This window comes from Tiliqua scincoides, chromosome 5, assembly GCF_035046505.1.
Source record: "Tiliqua scincoides isolate rTilSci1 chromosome 5, rTilSci1.hap2, whole genome shotgun sequence".
Lineage (NCBI taxonomy): Eukaryota > Metazoa > Chordata > Lepidosauria > Squamata > Scincidae > Tiliqua > Tiliqua scincoides.
This window is the reverse complement of record NC_089825.1, coordinates 116410082-116433849: the sequence shown is the minus strand read 5'-3', so window position 1 is coordinate 116433849 and position 23768 is coordinate 116410082. Positions and strand designations below refer to the sequence as shown.

The following is a 23768-nucleotide window of genomic DNA, read 5'->3' as shown; positions in this document are numbered from 1 at the left end:
CTGTGTTAATATGTAGTCCTCTATGTGTGTCTGTGTCTGTGTGTGTGTGTGTGTGTGTGTGTGAGAGAGAGAGAGAGAGAGAGAGAGAATGTGATAATGTGCCGACCCTAGAATTTTATCTTCAAGAGTTTACTTCAACTTTAATTTGGGTTCCAGCCCGAAGACACAGCAGACCTCACCTGGTCACTTCAGTACATGTTCCTTTGCTAGTAGATTCCACTGTTTGGCTTACTCTTTAATAGGTGGCTGTAATGTTGCAGTCGTCACATGCTGGATAAAATTAAATCATCAATGACTGCATTTAGGCCTCAATACTTATAGGGCCTTTTACTGCCAGAATCAGACTCAGGGAAACAACGGTGGAAGGGGAAGAAAGTGAAAACGATGTTATTCTTTGGGGGCAGGTGGCCCATGCCTTTGTTTCATCCCCAAAGTAGTGACCTTATAGGGAAGTTATTCTTTAGGGTTGGCTATTTAGGGTCATTCAGGCACTAGCATCAGGCTTGCGGGAAATATTCCAACCATCCAGAAATGCTCTCTAGATATTGTTTCAAATGTTATCCTCATCCAGGTACAACTAGACAGAATATGGGAGGGGGAGATTGGCCATGGGTCACATTATCCTCCTACTGTATAAATGCAGGTGTTTGACTACCTTCAAGAGGGCAGCTGAAGCTAGGCAGTCAAGCAGTCTTTGGTACTGAGGAAGCTGAAGGAAGACAATGAGATAATGTCCAAGAGTAATTTTTCCTCCACAAATAACTCAAATTGTACTCTCAAGAAGATCATTCTTATCATCAGACAGCAGTCAGCACCAGTCATAAAAGGCACTCAATCAGTGCATCAGTGTGTCATTACTTAGATGCAGATGCCAACTGATGAGGAAGAGAAATTAATGGGAGAGGCAGGAGGGGTGGCTGGAGGGTGGAATGGGGGCAGGGAAGGGGAGAATTGAGTCTGGGAGAGTGGGGGACGAGCAGATTGTATCTGGCAGGGGGGCTGGATCAGCATTGCTAGAACCACCAATATTCTAACCCCCATCCTGAACCTGACCCTGCTTTTCAGCTGGCATAGGTCCAAGTAGAACCCCACATGCCATAGAGACTTACTTCCAGGTAAGGATGCCAGATGCAAGGGAGGACACCAGGATGAGGTCTCTTGTTATCTGGTGTGCTCCCTGGGGCATTTGGTGGGCTGCTGTGAGATACAGGAAGCTGGACTAGATGGGCTTATGGCCTAATCCAGTTGGGCTGTTCTTATGTTCTTAAGGGAACATATATTCCCTTACCCAGAGGAGACCTTCATAACTGGCCCCCAACCGTAGGATGCAGTCATCACCATTTTGATGTGACTGCATTGAAGAGGGGGGAGTGGATAGGATTGGGCTGTTAACCAATTGTTTCCTTTTCAGACATGAATGAGTGTTACAACTGTACAGAATAAAGCTATCCAGACATATCAAGAACCTTTGCTCTTTATTGAACCTTTGCTCTTTCCTTTTCTTTGATCACAGTTCTGGTTTTAAGAGCATTTAGGAAAAATCACGGCACACCCATTGTCAAAGTCAACAACTGAGGTCTCACCTACACTCTCCTCACCTCCTTCCTGCCCTGTTTCCTTTGTGCAATGAAACGCTACAGAAAATGGCAACACAGTGCTTATAATAAAAATAATTTTATTTATGCAGCAGAATCAGTTACTTGTTACTTGGCAGTGCAATCCCAAGCATGCCTACTCAGAAGTAAGCCCCACTGAGTTCAATGGGACTCCCAAGTAAGTGCCCATGGGCTTTCAATCTTAGAGCCTGGTGTAAGAAAACTGGCAATAAAAGAAAATATGTTGCTGCCTCAATGAGATTATACTCTCAACTTTGTTAATTCTGGATCACAAAGTTGGATCATAAATAAACATATGCAGGTTCTCTCATGGTTGAAGTGCAGGGCTAAAGGATTATGGCAAAGTAGGCACTGAAATGTTGGGTTGTACGACAAGGAGTGTTTTTGATTAGGTTTCCAAGACTATGGGGAGGAATAACGGATAGTAGGCAAAGTCATAACAGTGTGTACAAAAGGTTCTGGGGCAGGCAATGGGTTCATCCAAGCTACTAGTCTTGTGCCGCATTCACTTCCTGTATTTGCAATCCGTCTTACTAAAGGCTGTAGTTTTCCCACCAGCAATGCCACACACTGCATTCTGCTTGGGAGTTGTCCCCGAGGCCTCCTTGGGTGGGGGGGGGAGTCTCTTACTCAGGGGTAAGCCTCTAGTGCCAGAATGGGTCTACTCAGACCCGCTCCAACAATTTAGGTGGTGCAAGTCCAAATGGTCCTGGGAAGGTGGATCAGGGCCTGGAGGGGGGAGAGTATATGGGCAGCTCTGCTGCTGGCAATATTGCCCCCTTGCAGTCCTCATTCCACCCCTCCACTCTGTCCCATCTCCTACCTGTTCATCTCCCTTCCTACCCCTTTCCACTCCCTCCCCACCCCACTTACCTCCCACCCCCTGCACTGATTTACTGGTGCTGGGGACTTGGAGGATCCTCTCGCAGGCTACTGCCACCCACTGCTTGTGGCAGCAGTCTGGAGGATCTCAGTGGTAAAAACTTTCAAGATCCTTATGCCACTGGAGCATTAGTTACCCCCATATCCACAAATAAAGAGACCAGACTTCGGCTTTGGATAGAAATGGGCCACTTTATTAAACTGCAGCAGGGCTAACACTCAATACAAAATGTGTGGGGCCGTATGGGGAAACAGTCCTAGCTGTCTTTTTCCCCCTGCAACTCATTGGGCGTACCGCCTGGCTCGAGGCCCCAGCTGTCAATTGCCAGCCTCGGTCTGTCAACGCCACCCCCCAAAAGGGGGCAAGGCAGCTGGACTTCAGACCAGCCACCAGAGCGTCACTGGCCTGACTGCCCAGGTAAGGGGTTCCCCTGCCTGCCTCTTGGAGCTGGTCAGGCATCATGGGAGCGGTTTAGGCTCACCCCACACCCTGCTGCCTTGGATGGACACCAAGCCAGATACCTGCCTACCCTGCCCTGCATGTATCCTGCCAACAACAAAGTGACCGACCCACCCAACCAGAGCCGCACCACCCCTTCCCAGTCTGAGGTAGGTGAAAAAACAGTCATCTCACTGCCAATCTGGATGACTGCAAAAAATTCCTACCCGGCCCGTACAACGTGACCAGCTAATCCCAGACTGGTTACAGGGTGGGTGGGAGGGGTTGCTGGCTGGGAGCGAACTGAGCTCAGCCGGGGCATGTGCACTGGCTGCGCTCCTGGCCCCGCCCACCCCTGGCCGTGACAACCAATCACGGCCAAGCCTCAGCCTGGCTGCACGAGGCTGGGGGAAGGGGTCAATCTGGTGCTGGTGCCGATATGGTGTCAACAGCCTTTCTGACTGTATAAAACCCACACAAAAAATGGGCTGCCATAAAAAGTTTCACAGTCCAAGTTTTCCTTGTCATCTCATGCAGGGGGAGGGAAAATTTCTTTTCTAAGGTTTTGGGGAAAAAACAAAACAAAGCAAAACTTGTTTTCTTGGATAGTTGCATTGGGACTCTCCAACCATAAATATGTTTTTGGGGGGTTTGGGATTCCCCCCCATAAGTTCTCCTGGAAATCCCCAACTGTGAATTGGGGATTACCATCCCCTTTAATTATTAAAAGAACTTAATTCATTGTTTTCCTTGTCATCCCCTCCCAGTAGAATATGAGTAATTAGCTAGTAGCCAACCCAATACTACTAGATGAGTGGGTTGTTTTTAATATACCCAGATACATTTAGAGGCCAGTCTATGGAACAGGAACAGACAGGGCTGCATCTTGCTGTTCCCTGATGCTTCCTTTCCTTGTTCAACTGAAGGCTGTGGGGCTGAATGAGAGGCTATTCCAGTCATACCATTTCTGACACTGAGACTAATGACTGATGGAAATAGAGAATCAATGTGTCAAAGGAAGATCTTACTTTGGGGCTCAGAATGGGAGCCTTACTTGTGTTGCTGCTGGCACTACTTCCTCAGATGGCATGCATGGTTCACATTCTTAAGTGTGGGCTCCGTGATCCACACCCTCCATTCCGGAAGTATCATCAGTCAGGAGACCTCATCCTTGGTGCCATTGCTTCTCAGGCCTCCATCAACTCCAGTCTAAAAGGCTTCACTGAAGAACCAGCTCCAGTATCATTTCAAGACCTTATGTAAGGAATTACTTTTTTTTTCTTCATTTCCCTCCATATTCTTGGGCACTGACTTGATCAGCCCTAGGATATACAGTCCCCGAACAGTGGCATGCTGGACTGGGGCAGTAAGCCTGTACACATTTACCTGGAAGTAAGTTCCACTGAAATCAGAGAAGTTTACTTCTGAGTAGACATGCACATGATTGCATTACAGAACATCTAAAAGGTTAATGTCATATAAGACATGTTTAATAAAAGAAACCCCCTTTTGTCAGTGGGGGAAGTGGAGCTTCTGAAAATCCTTTTGTTTCTTATGCTTTGTATGCATTACATATATATATGAATGTGTGTGGCGCTGGTTCATGACCCAGGAAAGCATGACCCAAGCCAGCACTGTGAAACAGAAAAGGGAAGCAGTGAGCAACCTTTAGTGGAGTCTCATGACTTATTAGGGTATGCAGTCAATACAGTAGTAATTTTGTGCAGTGTGCAATAACCAGGTGATACAACATGCACCTCTCGTTCTAGCCCAGAGACCAAGAATTACCAGCACATCCTGGCCTTGGCATTTGCAGTAAAGGAGATCAATGAAAATCTTCAGCTCTTACCCAACATCACTTTGGGCTTCCACATCTATGACAGCTTTTACGATGCAAAGTGCACTTATCAAGCCACATTGCTGCTTCTGTCTACATGGGAGAGATTTGTCCCCAACTACGTATGTGACGTTCAGAATAAACTGACAGCGGTCATTGGGGGACTGGATTCACAAACCTCCCTTCATGTGGCAACTGTCTTGGATATCTATAAGGTTCCACAGGTAGGCTATGGATGTTTGTAATATGTTTGAAGTCTGGGAATAAACCACAGGTAAGATTTGGAAGTTTAGAGGCAAAGGTAGGTGCATGTGGAATAAGGAGGAAGACTTCAACTTTGTGTGAAAGATTTAGAAAAAGATGTTTAATGGTTTGAATGAGTTCGATTTGGGCCCCAATGCTATCCTGTCCAGCCTTGCTGCATCATGCGAGCTGGCCTGAGACCACAGCATGCCAGAGATGTAAGTACAGGAATTTGCCTGGCACAAGTCTGAGTGAACCCAAGGAATTATGGTGAGGCCGGGGAAGGGCATAAGATACTGGTGGCTGATAATCACTCATTGTCCTCCCCAATATGCCTCCCAATGTCCCTGGTCCTCACCCAGTCTACCTCCCTCTGACCAGTTACTCCACCTCTCTACCCACTGCCTATCCAGTTATGCCAAGTTCCTGGTGCCAGGGGATCTGAGAGGGCTGCAGCCACATGGCCAGCACTGTTCACCATTTCCAGCAGCATCCCAAGTAGTGTGTAGTAGCATATCACATTTTGCAGTGCTGTAAGTTCTGGAAGTGCAGCCTGATGATAGGACTGGGCTGACAGACACTCATGGTCTTCTTTCACTTCTCACCATCTTTCTTTAGCTCATCTATGGACATCCTCCTGCAATGAATGATAAAACCCCAGGACTTCCATTCTACCAGATGGCTGCTACAGAAGCATTGCAATGTACAGGAATTCTCTATCTACTTCTGCATTTCAAGTGGACATGGATTGTGCTCATTACAACAGATGATGATGATGGAGAAAGTTTTGTGCAGTCAGTGATTCCACTGTACTCCCAGCATGGCATCTGTTTTGCCTTTATAGGAAGACTCCCCCAAGGAACTTTTATTACTGAAACTGCAGCCCAGGCGATCAAAATACATGATCGCATAATGGGGAGCAGAGCTAACACAGTGGTGCTTTATGCAGATAGGAAGGATGTTTTATTTGTGATAGTCAAAAATTTTACAAAGACAACATATACGATGAGTAAACCGAAAGGTAAAGTGTGGATAGCAACTGTCCACGCAGATCTTGGTGCGCTGGAAGATGAATGGGAACAAAAACTCATCCATGGTGCCTTATCCTTCACGCTTCACTCCAATGATGCGCCAGGATTTTATGAATTCATTGAGAACAGAAGCCCTTCCACTTCAATGGGAGATGGTTTTCTCCATGACTTCTGGCTAGAAACGTTCTCCTGTGTAATACCAAATGTTGTTGTTGGCCATGATAAGTTCCTCAATTGCACAGGAAAGGAGAAGATAAAGGACCTTCCTGCAGATGCATTTGAAATGAGCATGAGTGGCCAGAGTTACAGCATTTATAATGCGGTCTATGTCATGGCCCATGCTTTAGAAGCCATGTCATTGTCTCAGCTCAAACACAGATCAATGGTGGAGAGTGGGGCATGGAACAAATTGTGGCAGGTAATGGGCACAAATATTTAGCTCTGTATTGTGGGTATAAGAACAGGCATTAACTGTAATTGCATCTTCCTACTCTCACATTTTCATCTTTGCTTGACTTCCCATGGACTGGAAATGGCAGAATAGCTCATGTTTCAATCAGCAGTCCGTGCTTGCATTCTTCTGGTCTAGGACTGTACTCAGTGCACGATGTTCAGTGTTGTAAATTTGCTAAACCAGATTTCAACCTTGTGTTGATTGGTATACCTCTTTTCCACCAAAATAAAATCTGCCACAAAAGTGGAGACTGTTTGTCACTTTCATGAGTCACTCCACAGAAACCGATGAAAGTGTTTGGGCTTTTGTGCAGTGCGAGATCAGGTTCTTCTTTCTTTACAAAACAAAGGCTATTACTATCTCTGTGGACAGAGGGCACAAATTCAGATGCTGCCCCCCCCCCCAAAAAAGCTATCTGTTTGTAGACATCAAATTCACTATTCTGATGAACTGCCAGAATGACTGGAAATTCAAGTGCAACTTTTGAATGAAATGGAAATGAGATTTGATATGTAAAAAATAAAGTCACGTCTTAACTCTAAAATTTAAAACATGACTCTGTCTTGAATACAATGTAATATGATACCATCCAGGACACAACAGATATTGGTACAGGTTGGGAATCCCTTACCTGGAATTTTGAAATACAGAGTATTCTGAAATATGGAACTTTTTTGAGTACCAATATACTTAAAAAAAAAATATTCCTAAAGAAATAAAATCAGAAACTGGGTTTCATGCACAAAATTATTTAAAAATATTGTATAAAATTACCTTTAGTCTATGTGCATAAGTGGTATATGAAACATAAATGAATTTTGTGTTTGGACTTGGGTCCCATCCCCAAGATCTCACGGTACGTACAGGGTGACCCCAAAAAAACAGAACCCAGAAATCTTTGAATAAAACTGTTAATTTTAATTTTGCTTCTTTTTTCTTTCAGGGTATGCAAGTCGACTTTGTGCATGAAATATTGGAAAAATAATCTTCCCCAATATGTCTTGGTCAACCAAATAAAAACCACACATTTATCATTCTGGACATTTATTCTTCTGACTAATTATTTATGGGTTCTGTTTTTTGGGGGTCACCCTGTACATACCGCGAGATCTTGGGGTCTATATACTTGTATATGCAAGTATGCAGGTATTCTGAAATATGGAACTTTTTTGAGTACCAATATACTTAAAAAAAAAATTTCAGAAGTATATACTTAAAAAAAAATACTAAATATATACTATATATATATACTAAAAAATTTTTTCAGAAGTATATACTTAAAAATTTTTTTCAGAAGTATTCTGAAATATGGAACTTTTTTGATTACCAATATACTTTAAAAAAAATTTACCTAAAGAAATAAAATCAGAAACTGGGTTTCATGCACAAAATTATTTAAAAATATTGTATAAAATTACATTTAGTCTATGTGTATAAGCGGTATATGAAACATAAATGAATTTTGTGTTTGGACTTGGGCCCCATCCCCAAGATCTCGTGTTATGTATATGCAAGTATTCAGAAATATGGAAAATTTGATATCCAAAATGCTTCTAGTCCCAAGCACTTCAGATAAGGGATGACCAACCTGTGTATTTCAGGCTGAACAGTGAAACACACAGCTCTCTCACAGCCTCATTTAACCCATTGACTTCTCTTTCTTATTCCAGCTCCATCACTTTCTGAGAGGGGTCTCATTTAACAACAGCGCAGGGGATGAGGTTTCCTTTGATCAGAATGGGGAGATAAGCACGGGATATGATGTTATCAACTGGGTCAGTCCCTCCAATGAATCATCTCATAGAGTGAAAGTTGGGAAGATGGTTTCCTGGGCTCCTGCAGCCCAGGCATTCACCATCAATGAGGAGGCCATAATATGGCCCAGCTGGTTTAATCAGGTAGGATCCAGATTTTGCAGATGCACTGTAGTGAGTTTATGTGTCCGATATGGCAAATGTTAAACATTATGGAGTCAAAATGGCATTTTTCAGCAGTACCTTCTGAAACCTGTCTTTTAGACAGGACAAAAGCCACTATAAAATTATCCACCAAGAATAATCCCAGTCATTAGACCAAGAAAGATATCATTGTTGATAGTACTAAACCTGCTGAGAGGTTCAGAATGCCATGAATGCATGCTTCAGGTCTACTTCCCTGCAGAGCTTGTTTTCCAGGGTGACTGTCAGCCCAATCCTATGGGCACCTTCCACTGACGGAATGAGCATTCTGTCAGTGGAAGGCCCACTCTGTTGCCACTCTGGCTGCAGTGACATATGCAGTAAGGCTGCCAGCATGAAAGACTGGTGGCCGCAAGTGTTTGCCACCGCCAGAGGAGGTGAGTTGATGCAGGGGGTTGACTGTGGACAGGGAGGGGGAGGTTCATATTGGAGAGGGGGATGATAGGGGCAGGGCTTATGGCTGCTGAGAGGTGTGTTGGGAAGGGCAAGGGGCACAACTGATATATATGCATATATGATATATATGCATGGCCTTGCCTCTCCCTTGGGTCCACTTGGATGCACGCCAACCAAACTATCACAGACTCTAGGAGGACCATTAGGAACCATGGCACAGCTGAGTAAGAATTTTGATTACTCACCTCTCCATCATTCCATGGTCCTTCACCAGCCCTCAGGATGCAGTGGATGCTGTGTCAGCACTGCTGTGCCTCGCAGGCCAGCCAAAGATAGAAATGAGTTATACATTTTTTCCATCCCAAAATATAGATGAATTGCTCTTGCATACAGCTGTTTCATACCTGTCTATTCAGGTATGAAACAAGAATCCAGAAGATTCCAAGAATCCCAAAAATCCAAGAATCCAGAAGATTCCAAGTTTGTTTTTCTCAAGATAATCATGCCCTCTTTCGTTTCCGGATTAGGCACAACCTGTTTCTGTATGTAGTGAGAGTTGCCATCCTGGATCAAGCAAGAAAATGAAGGAGGGGAAGCCATTTTGCTGCTATGATTGTGACCCATGTCCAGAAGGAAAAATTTCAGATTGGACAGGTTAGAAATATGTACTTAGTTATTTAAATAGATTTTCAGGGAATGCGTGGGTGGAGAAAGACATTTTTTTTTTGGGGGGGGGGGGGGTCAAAGTATGAAGGGCAGTGTGTGCATGTGGCATTGTCACAAAACCTAGACCAGGAGTGATAATATCTTACAGGACTCTTGTAAGGATTTCAACAACTTCATTAACCTAAACACTCTGTTCACTAGAGAAAGGCTATATTAATATTTACAGTGTTATTTTAATATCTGTGTATCCAACCTTTGGGAACAAAACTTTAGAATTGGGCTGTATGTTTGTTAAAGTAACTTTTGCAAGGCTCGCAATTTCACCTGAGTTGCAAACTCTAGTGCAGGGAGGTCAAAGTCATTTCATGCAGTGGGCTGAACAGCATTAATGTCTCTGGCTGAGGGCCAGAAGTGACGTCATTATGCAGGAGATGTCCTAAAATAAGCATTTTTTCTCACACAGGCATGAGAAAAAAGTTAGCTGCAAATGACAGAAGAGAAATTACGCAAATCTTGATCATATTTTTCAAGATATGGGACAGCCCAATTATCACACAGGCTGCCTTTTCAGCAGTGACACCTCAGCACAACTCAGAGGTTGAGAGCATCTGATGGCCCAAGGTCAAGATAAAGAGCTTCTGTAGGCCACATATGGCCAGCAGGCCTCATGTTTGACAGCCCTGGTTTAGGGGGTAAATATGAGGTTTTTGGTTTAGACCTCCGAAGCTGCAACCTATTGGAAGGATTCATTTTTCAGAACACTTGCAAACATGTCATGAGTTATCTATCATTGGCAGCACCTGCCAATTTCACAGGACCAGTCATCATTCAGTTCCATGATTACAGTGATATATGTAGCATGTTGGTGAGATTAAAATCAATGCTTTCTTTTTCAGACATGGAGGACTGTCACAACTGCGCAGAAGAAAGCTATCCAAACAAAAAGCAGAATTTATGCATTCCCAAGACTATTAACTTTCTGTCTTATGAAGAACCTTTGGGCATCATGCTGACCTCTTTTGCTCTTTCTTTTTCTTTGATCACAGTTCTGGTGTTAAGAGCTTTTATGAAAAATCATGATACCCCTATTGTCAGGGCCAACAACCGGAATCTAACCTACACTCTCCTTGCCTCCCTCCTGCTCTGCTTTCTTTCTGCATTGCTTTTCATTGGTCATCCCAGGAAACTGACGTGTCTCCTCCGACAAACTGCTTTTGGCATCATTTTCACAGTGGCTGTTTCTGCTGTGCTGGCAAAAACCATCACAGTGGTTCTGGCTTTTATAGCCTCCAAGCCAGGATCCAGGATGAGGAAGTGGGTGGGGACAAAACTGGTCAGCTCCATTGTTCTTTCCTGTTCTCTTGTTCAAGCAGCCATTTGTGTGACTTGGCTGGCCACAAACACCCCATTCCCAGATGTGGATTTCCATTCAGTGACGGGTGAGATTGTGCTGGAATGCAATGAAGGGTCAGTGACTATGTTCTGTTTGGTCCTGGGCTACATAGGCTTCTTGGCTATTATCAGTTTCACTGTGGCTTTCCTGGCCAGGAAACTACCTGACAGTTTCAATGAAGCCAAGTTCATCACATTCAGCATGTTGGTCTTTTGCAGTGTTTGGCTCTCCTTTCTTCCAACCTACCTGAGCTCTAAGGGGAAATACATGGTGGCTGTGGAGATCTTCTCTATCCTGGCCTCTAGCAATGGGTTGCTGGTTTTCATCTTTTTCCCAAAATATTACATTATTGCATTTAGATCTGAGTTAAACACCAGAACACAGCTTATCAGAAAAAAACAAACCTGAAGAATTAAATTGTCTATGACTTTTGATGTCTTTTTTAGTACAGAGTACAGTTTAGTACAGTTTCTGAACAGCAGAATGCTGAACACAGCCCCTTGGGAACCTCCCAGTTTAGACATTCTCCATATCTTTGCAACACTTCACAATTAAAAGATCACTTTGGAAAAATATGTTCAGGGATTGTATCTCAACTTTATGTCATCATGACAAAGTAACGTCCATGTTTTCAATGGATGTGATTAAAGATACCGTTCTCATTCTTTACTAACTAGACTTAGAATTCAATTTCAGCTTATCTGAAAGGAAACCATCTTGTATTTACACCTCACACTTCTTTTCAGCAATACTGGAATCTTTATACAGTCATGAATTTTTGGTATGTGAAGCAACAAAATGATTTATGATACGATAAAACTTAAAACAAAACAATAGTTCAGCAAGACACTCAATGTCAGGTCACATTAAGAAGCCAAAAAGCTTTCGTTTGTAACTGAATTTCTGGATACATTTTGTTTGTTTGTTTGTTTGTTTGTTTGTTTGTTTGTTTGTTTGTTTGTTTGTTTGTTTGTTTATTTATTTATCCATACATACATACATACATACATACATACATACATACATACATACCCTGCCTTTCTCCCCAAAGGGACCCAAGGTGGGTCTTGGACTATTCATGAGGCTCATGTAGGGAACATGTAGGGAGCTCATGTAGGGAACAAATTATGCATTATAAAAAGCATTATGGCCCTTTTATGACGAACAAATACATATAAAGGGTTCACAAGCAGAGGTGAAAATACCACCCAATATGGTGTCTTCTGTTCTTGTGCATGAACAAAGGTAGTATTTCAGCAGTTGATAATGACTACAAAGCATCATACCTTAAACAGCATTGTAAGAAAATGGGAAAAGAGAATATGTGAATACAATTTGAAAAGAGAATACAATTTTGGTAGTGTAGGAGAAAGATGTGGGGGAAGGAGGAAGCAAGGGTAACAAAGGCTGAATCTTAGTAAATATACCTACTCATAGTAAATATGCTTAACATCTGTTGTTAGAAGTTCAGGACTAAAAACTTAGGCCAAAGGAGTCACTGAAATATTGGAATTTTAAGGAGAATTGTAATGGAAGGAGAAATGTGGCATCAAACAAGGAAAGGGAATTTTGAGAAGGGAACAGTGAGCAAAATCATATCAGTGATGAAGATGCCTTGGGGCAAGGGAGGGAGCTCAGTCCAAATTAATGCATGATGTTATGTTCCTTTCCTATGTACTGTATGTGATCCTTCTTATTAACCATTGTGTCTTCTCAATTAAAAACTTTGCTGTTGTATTATGACTGGGCTTCTATGTGCCATTGCCTTGCTGTTTCCTAACCTGTTCCCAAGGGAGGTGTATTCCTCAACATCTCTTAGGCCTGATAAGAGATCCACTTGGTGTTTGCTTACAAAGGTTGCCCATACAAATGCTTAATAGCCTACTTCAGGATTTCACCCTAATCAACCTCTAAAGGGGCGAATCTAAATTTAGGGGTGAATGATAGAATCCTTCCTATTATTTAGACCTTGCTGTTGACTTTGATTTTCCAAAGCTTCCTGGTTCACTGTTCCCTGCCTCTAAAGTGCAAATTCCTGGCAATGAATTCCTGCCCAGGCCACTTTAGCCATCTTTTCTAGTTTTATCCACTTACATTTTGCTGCTCCCTGCTAAAAATAACTCTGGCAGAGCACTGAGAAAGGGCTTCAGTACCTGAACTACAGAGTTGTTTGTTAACTGTTTAGCAATTGCAGAAATGGATAAATTACGATTTATATAACAATATATATATTATATTTATATATACGATGTATTATATATATCACAATATATTATATATATTATGATATATTATATCGTAACAATGTTTGTAGGAGGGAGAGAGAACATGGGCACTATTCCCCTAAGTGGTTCTCAAACTTTTAGCACCTGGACACACTTTTTAGAATGACAATCTGTCTGGGACCTACAGGAAGTGATGTCATGGCCAGAAATGACATCATCAAGCAAATTAAAATAAATAATTAAATTAAAGTAAAACAAATAATTAAATAAGGGAAGCCAGCCCTGTTCTACCAAGTGATTTTTCTCTGTAGCCTGCCTGCAATAATAGGCCCCCACCAAAAAATCAATAAGGTTTTCAGCCTTACCCAGTGTCCAGTTCAATTTAAGTTCATATATTTAAACCATATCTCTATCAGGACCCACCTAGTTCTACAAGTCTAGCAACCCACCAGTAATCAGGTTGTGACCCACTAAGTGGGTCACAACTCACCATCTGAGAAACCCAGTCCTAACAGATAAATGTTTACTATTTTCTGTGATTTTGTTACTCTGGACAGACTCCTTTTTTGTAATTACTGAATTTTTTTCTTTTTAAAAAAAAGAAGAATTAGATAAGGTTCACCATTGTTTTTGAAATACAATTATCAGAATTTAATTTCTCTTCCACAGATTTTTATACATGATCTTTTTTTTGCAGTGGGTCATGACAAACCCAGATGACCTCTGCTATGTATTTAATTGGAAAAGAACACTTCTGTTCAGAAATGACAAACATGTTTTCTTCAACAATTCCACAGGGAGCCCCCAACTTTGTATTGATAACGTCCTCCCTTTTCATTTGTCCAAAGGCCTATAATTAGTTTTCGTGCCTGACTAAACCCCCGTGGAGTTGCAGTTATAGCTAGGCAAAAGTGATAGCACAAAGCATGAGGGATGTTATAAATATACCTGGTATAATGTATGGCTAGGCTTAGGGTCCAGATACAGGATTGGACAAGGCTACATCCTGCTATTCCCTGACATTTCAAATTTCATAAGTCAATCATGGCACTTAGTAGTAGCGTGAGAAGCCAATCAATTCAAAGCAACCATTTTCGTTGTTGGGATTCCACAGACAGTTCTTAGATTGCTATAAGGATTCTGTGTCTAGAAGGAAGCTCTGTACTTGAATTCAGAATGGTGGTACTACTGATGTTTTTGCTTGTATTGTTTCCTCATATGGTATGCATGGCTCAAGTAGCAAAATGCAGAGTCCATGATCCATACCCACCACTTCACAAATACTATCATTCAGGAGATTTCATCCTTGGCTGCATTGCTTCTCAGACCTTCATTGTCTCGAGTCCAAAAACCTTCAACGAACAACCCCCACCAGCATTGCTAGAAGAACTTACGTAAGGAGTTTGATTGTTTAAAAAAAATGTGTTTTGGCTTCAAATATCTGTGGATATGTACATTTCTTCTAAGGTATATTGTAAACATCTTTCCATTCATGAGTGCCACCACTGCCACTTTCTGAATGGTGATTTAAAATATATTGATTCCTGCCTGCTTGGTCTGATATGATTTTCTTGTTCACAATTGTTTCATTGAAAAAATCTTCACAAGCTAGTTGATGGAAAAGGAGTATAATGATGAATAACAATGATTGTGTATTGGCATGTATTAGATAGCAACTCCAAAGGAACGTTAATTCATTCTATTCTTAGTATATCCAACTCTCAATAAGATGTTTACTGAGAAAGGATTGAGAGTGCTGTGTTCCAAAAGTGAGCACTGTTATTGCTAGGTTCTGTTATCCCTGTGTTGACCACCTTCTCTGCTAAGGACTGTATCAAGAAAGGAAATATGTAAATATGGTAATTAGTAATTACGATAAAGAATATACAGAATAATGATTTTTTTAAGGTCTGTCTGAGACACAATGCAACTTTCATTCTAGTGTAGTTCCTAAGAATTACCAGCACATCCTGGCCTTGTCATTTGCAGTAGAGGAGATCAATGAAAACAATGAGATCTTACCCAATGTCACCTTGGGCTTCCACATCTATGAGAGCTATTTCAATGCACAGTGGACCTACCATGTCACAATGCTACTTTTATCCACAATAGAAAGATTTGTCCCCAACTACAGATGTGGCATCCAGGATAACCTGATAGCAGTCATTGCAGGACTGGACTCCCAAACCTCCCTTCACGTGGCAACAGTCTTGGATGTTTATAAGATTCCACAGGTAGAATGCATGTATGTATGTAGCATGGGAATTTCACTATCATTCACACTTCCACAGGCTTTTCAAAGTTCATTTCTTGTTCAGAGACAGAGAGGGGTGCATGGACGTAATCTTTTGTGTAGGGCAGTGGAGGTTTACTCCTGGGCAAGAGTAGGAATGTTCTTTTGCCTGGAGGAGACCTGTTATGGTCTCCATCCAGTTATGGAAAAGGCTTCAGGAGTCAACCTCAAGGCAAAATCCAGAGCCAGAGTCCCTGAGGCAGTTCATGGCTGATCACAGTCACGTTCTGGCAACTCCTGCGACGCCGCTGGAACCAACTGTACTGGCTTCTGCCTTTCCATTGGACCATTTCAGTGATGTGGAGAGGGGGGGATTTGCTGCATGGGTAACAGTCTATCCTCCATATCTACCTTACCCAGGCTTCGCGCACTGGAGAGGACACTGTTCCGGAACCACTGTTCAGAGCGCAATACCATAGTCTTCCGAGACTGAAGGATGCCAACTGTACAACTGGAGGACACCACTGGGACTACCTCCCCACAGGAGTGGGGAGCAATGTCTTGTCTGATGGCACAGCGGTATTGACATTGGAGGGGGGGGTTAGATAGGATTAATTAAGCTATTAGATTGGTGAGGGAATAATCGTGTATTCCAAATTCAGCTCCTTGAATGAAACATGTTATGTTATTGCTTTTCCTCCCCATTTCACTACAGCTCATCTACGGCTCGGCTCCAGTGATGAATGATAAAACTCAGGAGCTTCCTTTCTATCAGATGGTCCCAGAAGAAGCCCTTCAGTATTCAGGGATCCTCTCTTTATTGCTTCATTTCAGGTGGCTGTGGATTGGGGTCCTTACTATGGACAATGAGATTGGAGAAAGATTTTTGCAGTCCATCCTTCCCCTGTTTTCCCAGAATGGCATCTGCTTTGATTTCATAGAGAGAAGCCCCATGGTAACTTTAGTCACTGAAATTGAAGACATGATACAGCAAGGAGCAAAAATACATGACAAAATTATGGATAGCAAAGCCAACGTATTGGTGGCGTATGGAGAATCTTATTCAATGGTGTTTTTGAGGTGGTTGCCATATTTATCTCATAAAGAACTTGCAACCAATAATCCAAAAGGGAAAGTGTGGATCATGACAGTTCAGATGGAGCTCACATCATTTGTCTATCAAAAGAAGTGGGATACAGAAATAATTCATGGTGCTATATCCTTTACAATTCACTCAAACGAACTACCCAGATTTCGACAATTTGTTGAGTGCAGAAATCCATCAAGTGTTCCAAGAGATGGTTTTATCAAGGACTTCTGGCAACAGGCCTTTGCTTGTGTGTTCCCAAATTCAGACCTGGTTACAGTGAAGGGAGATATTTGCACAGGGGAGGAGAAGCTGGAGTCTCTTCCTAGCCCTTTTTTTGAAATGAGAATGACTGGCCACAGCTACAGTGTCTACAATGCTGTCTATGCTGTAGCCTATGCTTTACATGCCATGTCTTCATCAAGACTCAAGTACAGAACATTGGTGGATGAAGGAAGACACAGGCTTCAGAATCAGCCATTTTGGCAGGTAATTGGTTAAACATTGTCATGTGACAGACCACTACATTTTGAATGCTAAATGAAGTTCTGATCTATGTAGTAAACCAACGTTTCCCAACCTAGGGGTTGTGACCCCCTCAGGACAGGTGTGTGTATTTGTATTTTGGGACACTAGCCCTTTAAGGAGGTTTGCAACCCAATATGGGGGGGGGCCCATAGGTGCTGTTAATATTGCACTTCTGCATTTTATTGCTGCCGCCACCAAACACGAGTAAGTAAAAATGGTTTTTTAACTTCCTCATGTTCAGCCTCAGCAGCAGTGGCAACAGTAAAACCCAGAACCTCTGTAATAACGGCACCTACAGTTCAGGTCAATACCCTCCTTAAGGGGACAGCACCCCAAAGTTTGAGAACCACTGTAGTAAACTGTTTCTGCAAATTCATTCTGTGTCCACATTTTCATCTTCCTTTCTTTTCCTAGAAGACATTAAGGAATTATTCTCGCTCCTTTTCTATTCAACCTTTATCTTGCTGATCTTCCCTCTTTTCTCCCTTCCTCAGGAATTTCTGCTCCCTCTCTAAATGGTACCCCTATTCCGATCCTTTTATATGCAGATGATGCTGTGTTACTATCTATTACCAAGCTAGGTCTTCGTAGACTGCTGATCTCTTTCCAAGAATATTGTCTTCTTAATCTATTGTCGATCAATCCTGGGCTCCGTCCCCCTGGAGGATTGATAACTTAATATTCCAACAAGTTAAATCCTTCAGATACCTAGGGATCACTTTTCATTATCGACATTATTGGCTATACCATTGTAGATCTGCTATCTCTTCAGATCTGCTATCCCAAAACGTGATTGCCCAATTCCATTTTTATAACGGCAACCAGTACATCCCTGCTGCCATTCCTGCTCTCCAAATTCAAGTTTTTTCTCAATTACTTTATGGAGTAGCTGCTTGGATTGAAGCAGCTAATCAGGAGATAGACAAAGCAATTGCTAAATTTTTGAGAAGAATTCTTGGAATTACAAATTTAATTAGGCTGTCCACTATGATTTTGGAATTGGGTATTCATTTCCCCACTACTGTAGCTTGGACTTCCACTTTTTTGGCTTAAACTCCATCTTAATATCCATTCGAATTCTAGTCTCTTAGATCTATTAAAAGACTCTTTTTCATCCAACTGGTTTAAATTCATCGATGCCAAACTATCCTCTTTAGGTCTTTCTCCTGAACTCTTAGCTGATTTGGACCTTCAAAAAGTGCATCATCTCATTAAACTTAAACTTTGGGAGCAAGAATACACAACTTTACTGTCTAGCTTAAATCCAACCTGCTCGCCTCTCTTTTTTGGTTTGTCTCCTTCTCTGGGCCGTCCTGTGAACTATTTTACCCAACTTACCAACCCTAGTAAAAGACAGGCCTTTATGCTGGCGAGACTGAATATCTTTCCATCGGCATTACATCAAGGGAGATTCTCTAAAACTCCTCGTCCAAATAGATTGTCTATTTTGTTCAGTTGAACCAGATACTCTGGATCATATCCTTCTTTGGTGCACTGCTCATCACAACCTCAGGTCCCACTTACTTGATTCTTTTCTTTCTTCTCTTCCTGTTTCCCTTGTTGATCCTTTCCCAATTCATCTCAGTGATTATTCCCCTCCTATTACCAATCTGGTGGCGGAATTTTTAGCGGTAGTCTCTAAGGTCAAAGTTTGAAGTTAACATTCCCAAAGCTGTTCTATTTTATTATGCTATTTATTCTCTGTAAACTTTTAATATGCCAATAAAGGTAATGAAGTGTGTGTGTGTGTGTGTGTGTGTGTGTGAGTGAGTGAGTGAGTGAGTGAGTGAGTGAGTGAGTGAGTGAGTGAGTGAGTGTGACATTAAGGACATATAGTAATGGCCCATATTTCAATCATTCATTTCTACTGTGCTCTTTATGGTTTGTGAAACTAGATGTGGTGCACACTCTTGTCATTATTACTGGAGCACCTCAGTGTCATTAAACCTTAGTCTGAAATATTCACCTACAGCTTTTTCTAAATTACTTTCTTTTTGTATTCCACCAAGCTTCATTGGTTTCTGAGAGGTGTCTCATTTAACAACAGTGCTGGAGACCAGATTTCATTTAACCAGAATGGGGAATTAATAGCTGAATTCGATGTGATCAACTGGGTTGCTTTCTCCAACCAATCCTTTCACCGAGTACAAGTTGGGAGAATGATTCCTCAGGTTCCTCCAGATCAAGCTTTCACCATCAATGAGGATGTCATAACATGGCACAGCTGGTTTAACCAGGTCATTGTCAACAATTTATCTTGATGGCACTGTCTCTGCGCTTATGTGAAAAGTCGGTTTCATTGAACAGCTATTAACTCATTGGTGGACCTCCTCAGCTCCGTGCCCAGGGGCAAAGGTACATGATGGCACCCCCTGGTAGGATGCTGCTGCCCCCCACATGCAAATCCACACCCCCCACTTACCTGGAGCACAACGGAGCCTTGCACAATTCCAGGACGCGTCAGGGAAGGTTCTCTGAGGTTCCTGACGGGGTTGGAAACTGTGCTTCCGGAAAACAGGAAGCACAGTTTCTGACCCCGTTGGGAGTCCCAGAAGGTTTCCGCGGGGTCCTAAAGGCATGTGAAGCTCCACACCTGGGGCATTTGCCCCATCAAATGAATGGGAGGTCCACCACTGGATGAACTCCTTATTTCATTGGAGGTAGTACAGCTTTTGAATTAGTAAATCAAAAAGGCTGCACATAGAAATTCTAGAACAGGGGTTCTCAAAGTTTTTAGCACTGGGGCCCACTTTTTATAATGACAGTCTATCAGGATCCACTGGAAGTGATGTCATGGCCAGAAGTGACATCATCAAGCAGGAAAATTTTTAAAAATCCTAAGCTGCAAACCCTCTCAAGCAGTTGCTGATCTGGTTTTTAAAAATCCCCAAACATCCCACAGGCCGCAGTGCTATCCACACTTGCCCAGGAGTAAGCCCAATTGACTATCATTGTTAAAAACTTATACATAGTAACCTGCTAAATGTACAGATCAGTAACATTTCCCCAAATACAGTCACGTACCATGGCAGCATCAAGCATCAATTTAATATTTTATGTTAAAAATAAAATATTTAAATGAATGGGGACCCACCTGAAATTGGCTCATGACTCACCTAGTAGGTCCCGACCCACAGTTTGAGAAACACTGTATTCTAGAACCTTACTCTTGAATCTGTAAACTCAAATTCAATTACTACTCTACTGTTTTGAATAAACATATAAATCACAAGTGACACTTCTTAGCAGTCAACCAAACTCTACCCACAAGTCTAGGCTGTCATTTATACATCCCATCAAGAAATTCAGCCTAGGTTCAGGAATTAACAAATATTGCAGAAGAACTGTATGAACCTTCTATGGAAAGATCATATGCATTCTTTCTGAATACAATATTTATATATGGGGGTATTAACATCTTATGCCAAATGTTTCTGCTGAAATAAATGTATTAATATTTAAATATTTTTTGTACCTTGCAATCTAATGAATTATTAATTCATTATTAGTATGTATATTAATTTTTGCCCAATCCACAGGTGTGCACATTTGGTCCCTGTTGCACATATGCAACATTGGGCAGAAATGGCTTAATCCAAGGAACGTTTGGTCAAAAGTAACCTCCACTGTGTTTTGGGTTATGGTTTTAAAAGATTCCTAACACAGATTTCAAATTGGCATAAGGCCTGTTCAGGTGTTCATTTCCACAGGGAGATGGCTGTAGGAGGACTTCCTAGGAGTGTTCCTGATTAGCCCCAACCCCAATGATGGTGCATACAAATACTATTCTGCCCTGCTCTCCTCATTTTACATTTGAACACATGAATCCTGCTTTCCTTGTGTAGTTTGTCTGCAGTGTTCAAATAGTTGAGCATTAGGAGAGATGTTCCCCATGTCTGCCACCTTGGAAAGTTCCAAGTGATCAATAATGTGGAGGATAATGCATGTGCATCATTGGCAAGGGCCAAGCTGAAACAGGTGCACTCCTAGGAAATCCTCATACATACATCCATCTCCCCATTTTCTCCCCATAAGTATTCCAAGCTCAATATTATTCTTTTTTATTATTATGGATTAGGTACAGCCTCCTTCTCTGTGTAGTGTGAGTTGCCACCCTGGTTTTAGCAAGAAAGTGAAGGAAGGGGAGCCATTTTGCTGTTATGATTGCATTCCATGTCCAGCTGGGAAGATTTCAAACCAGACAGGTAAGAAATATACTGTTCAATGTTGTCAATTACATTGGTTGCAACCTAGAGGAACATGCACATAAATTCTGAGTTGATAATCAGAGTATAATAAAGTCTCTCTCTCTCTCTCTCTCTCTCTCTCTCTCTCTCTCTGTGTGTGTGTGTGTGTGTGCGTGCGTGCGTGCGTGTGTATTCTTTTCTCACTGGTCCAATGGAAGTTAGTTTCGGTGAAGCAGTGGTTTCCAAACTGAAGATCACTGTGTCCCAGAAAAGCTCTCCCCATCCCAAGCGGTGCTCACTGTTCCACCGCATCTCCGCTTCTGTTTCAAGTCCATCCATACACAGGGACACTCTGGGCAGTCACATCTATTGCCCAGCATCCCAGCAGTCTCTGCAGCTGGATGTCCAGGCACATGTGATGGCCCAGAGCATCCCTGTGCACAAATCAACTTGAAACAGAAGTGGTGACACAGGAGAATGGTAAGCACCATCCTCAAACAATCCACATTTTATTTTGCACGATCAGAGATGATGCATTTGTGGGAAAGGAAGAGTTATGGAATGCTTGAGCAATTTATATTCTTTTTTAAGGGAATACAACTATGCCTTTTCCTTTCCAGACATGAATGACTGTTTCAAATGTGCAGATGAAAACTATCCTAACAAAGACCAGGACTTTTGTCTTCCCAAAATTGTAACCTTCTTGTCTTATGAAGAGCCTCTGGGAAACAGTTTAGTCTTTTTTGCTCTTTCCTTTTCTTTGATCACGGCTCTGGTGTTAAGAGCATTTGTGAAAAATCATGACACTCCCATTGTCAAAGCCAACAACCGCAATCTCACCTACACTCTCCTCATCTCCCTCCTGCTCTGCTTCCTTTGTGCACTGCTCTTCATTGGACATCCTGAGAAGGTCACTTGTCTCCTCCGACAATCTGCATTTGGCATCATCTTCTCAGTGGCTGTTTCTAGTGTGCTGGCAAAAACCGTCACTGTAGTTCTGGCTTTCATGGCCATCAAACCAGGATCCAGGATGACGAAGTGGGTGGGGACAAGACTGGCCAACTCCATTGTTCTTTCCTGCTCCGCTATTCAAGCAGGCATCTGTACTGTGTGGCTGGCAATGTCTCCTCCATTTCCCAATGTTGATGTGCACTCATTGGCTGAAGAAATTGTGCTAGAATGTAATGAGGGTTCTGTGACTACATTTTACTGTGTCCTGGGCTACATGGGATTCCTGGCTATTATCAGCTTCACTGTGGCTTTCTTTGCCAGGAAGCTGCCTGACAGTTTCAATGAAGCCAAGTTCATCACTTTCAGCATGTTGGTCTTTTGCAGTGTTTGGCTCTCTTTTGTTCCATCCTACTTAAGTACTAAGGGAAAATACATGACAGCTGTGGAGATCTTCTCCATTTTAGCCTCCAGTGCTGGGTTGCTGGTTTGCATTTTTTTCCCTAAATGTTACCTTATTATTATAAGACCTGAGCTGAACAGCAGGGAGAAGATAGTACGAAGAAAAAACTGATCCCAACCTTGTAGTCCCAAAGTTACTGTACTAAGGCAAAATATTACTGATTTTACTCATGGGATAAATTTATGGTCCAATTTGTTGGGCTTCTATGACTGCCGATTTCAGGCTTCACTACGGTTAATGCTGCAATGGCATCATAAAATGTGTGCCACTGTCATGCACTTCAGGGCCCCTGGAGCATAGGACTGGAGGCTCTGTATGCATGGCTGTGGCTGCCACATGCAATGCTGGAGCAGGTAAGGTGCTGGAAGGGGCAATTCATGAGCAGCTCAGGGGGAAATCAGGGAAGGGAGTAGGCCAACCTGGGTGTGGTTCCAGGGCAGGAGGCAGAGGATCTAAGTAGTATTCAAGATCCTATCCCCCTTTCCCAGTCTGAATAAGTCCCCTGGGGACCAGGCAACAGCAGAGTAGGTAAGCATAAATGTTTTCTTCTCTCTGTTGCTGCTTGGTCCCTGGCCAGCACATAGCATGAAGCAGATTTATGGGTAGAATAGCACCTACCCAGATTTTTACTACATCAAAGTTATGTTGTAAAGAGGCAGATACAGGAAAATTTAGGTGTGCAATAAATGCTGTACTGAACTGAGTGCTGTCCACAAAGAGGTGGAGAGTGGTTTGCTCAGAAAGAGTTTTCTCAGGAAATAGCCTCCAGCCACGCATGCAGGGGGAGGAGAATTTACCCAGTTCACCCGTTGCGTGACATGCTGCACAGCCATTGGTGAGGGGGTGTGCTGCTGGCGTGCAGTTTAAGCCAGGGCATGGGCTTATCCAGGCCTCTTTGAACCCCTACCCAGCTCAGGGTGGGCAGAACAATTCAGCTGCCTTGACCCCATTTCCAGGACTTGGTGATGAAGAACCTGGAGGAGCCTTTGGCAAGGTCAGGTTCTGAGCCAGGATAGTCACACAATGGAGGGCTCAAACAGGTAACTGTCTCCTCCTAGTTAGGTGCCCACATTGAAGGGGTGTAGTTTAGTCAGAACCCACTGCATTTATACCAGTCATTGCTCAGCCTTATGATTAAATAAATCATGGCCCTGTTTTCAACCAAGTCTTTGTGCCACACGT

The 23768-nt window shown here is 42.5% G+C and overlaps 1 protein-coding gene and 1 pseudogene across 1 annotated transcript; both read left to right on the top strand.

Moving 5' to 3' along the window:
* The first annotated feature begins 4029 nt into the window (after nt 1–4029).
* On the top strand, nt 4030–11323 carry LOC136653361 (vomeronasal type-2 receptor 26-like). The gene is made up of 6 exons (XM_066630268.1): nt 4030–4196; nt 4707–4998; nt 5636–6466; nt 8173–8400; nt 9384–9510; nt 10419–11323. Exons 1-6 carry the CDS (start codon nt 4030–4032, stop codon nt 11321–11323), a joined length of 2550 nt encoding a protein of 849 aa, XP_066486365.1.
* Nucleotides 11324–14367: 3044 nt separating this feature from the next.
* On the top strand, nt 14368–22886 carry LOC136653360 (vomeronasal type-2 receptor 26-like; annotated as a pseudogene).
* The last annotated feature ends 882 nt before the right edge of the window (nt 22887–23768 follow it).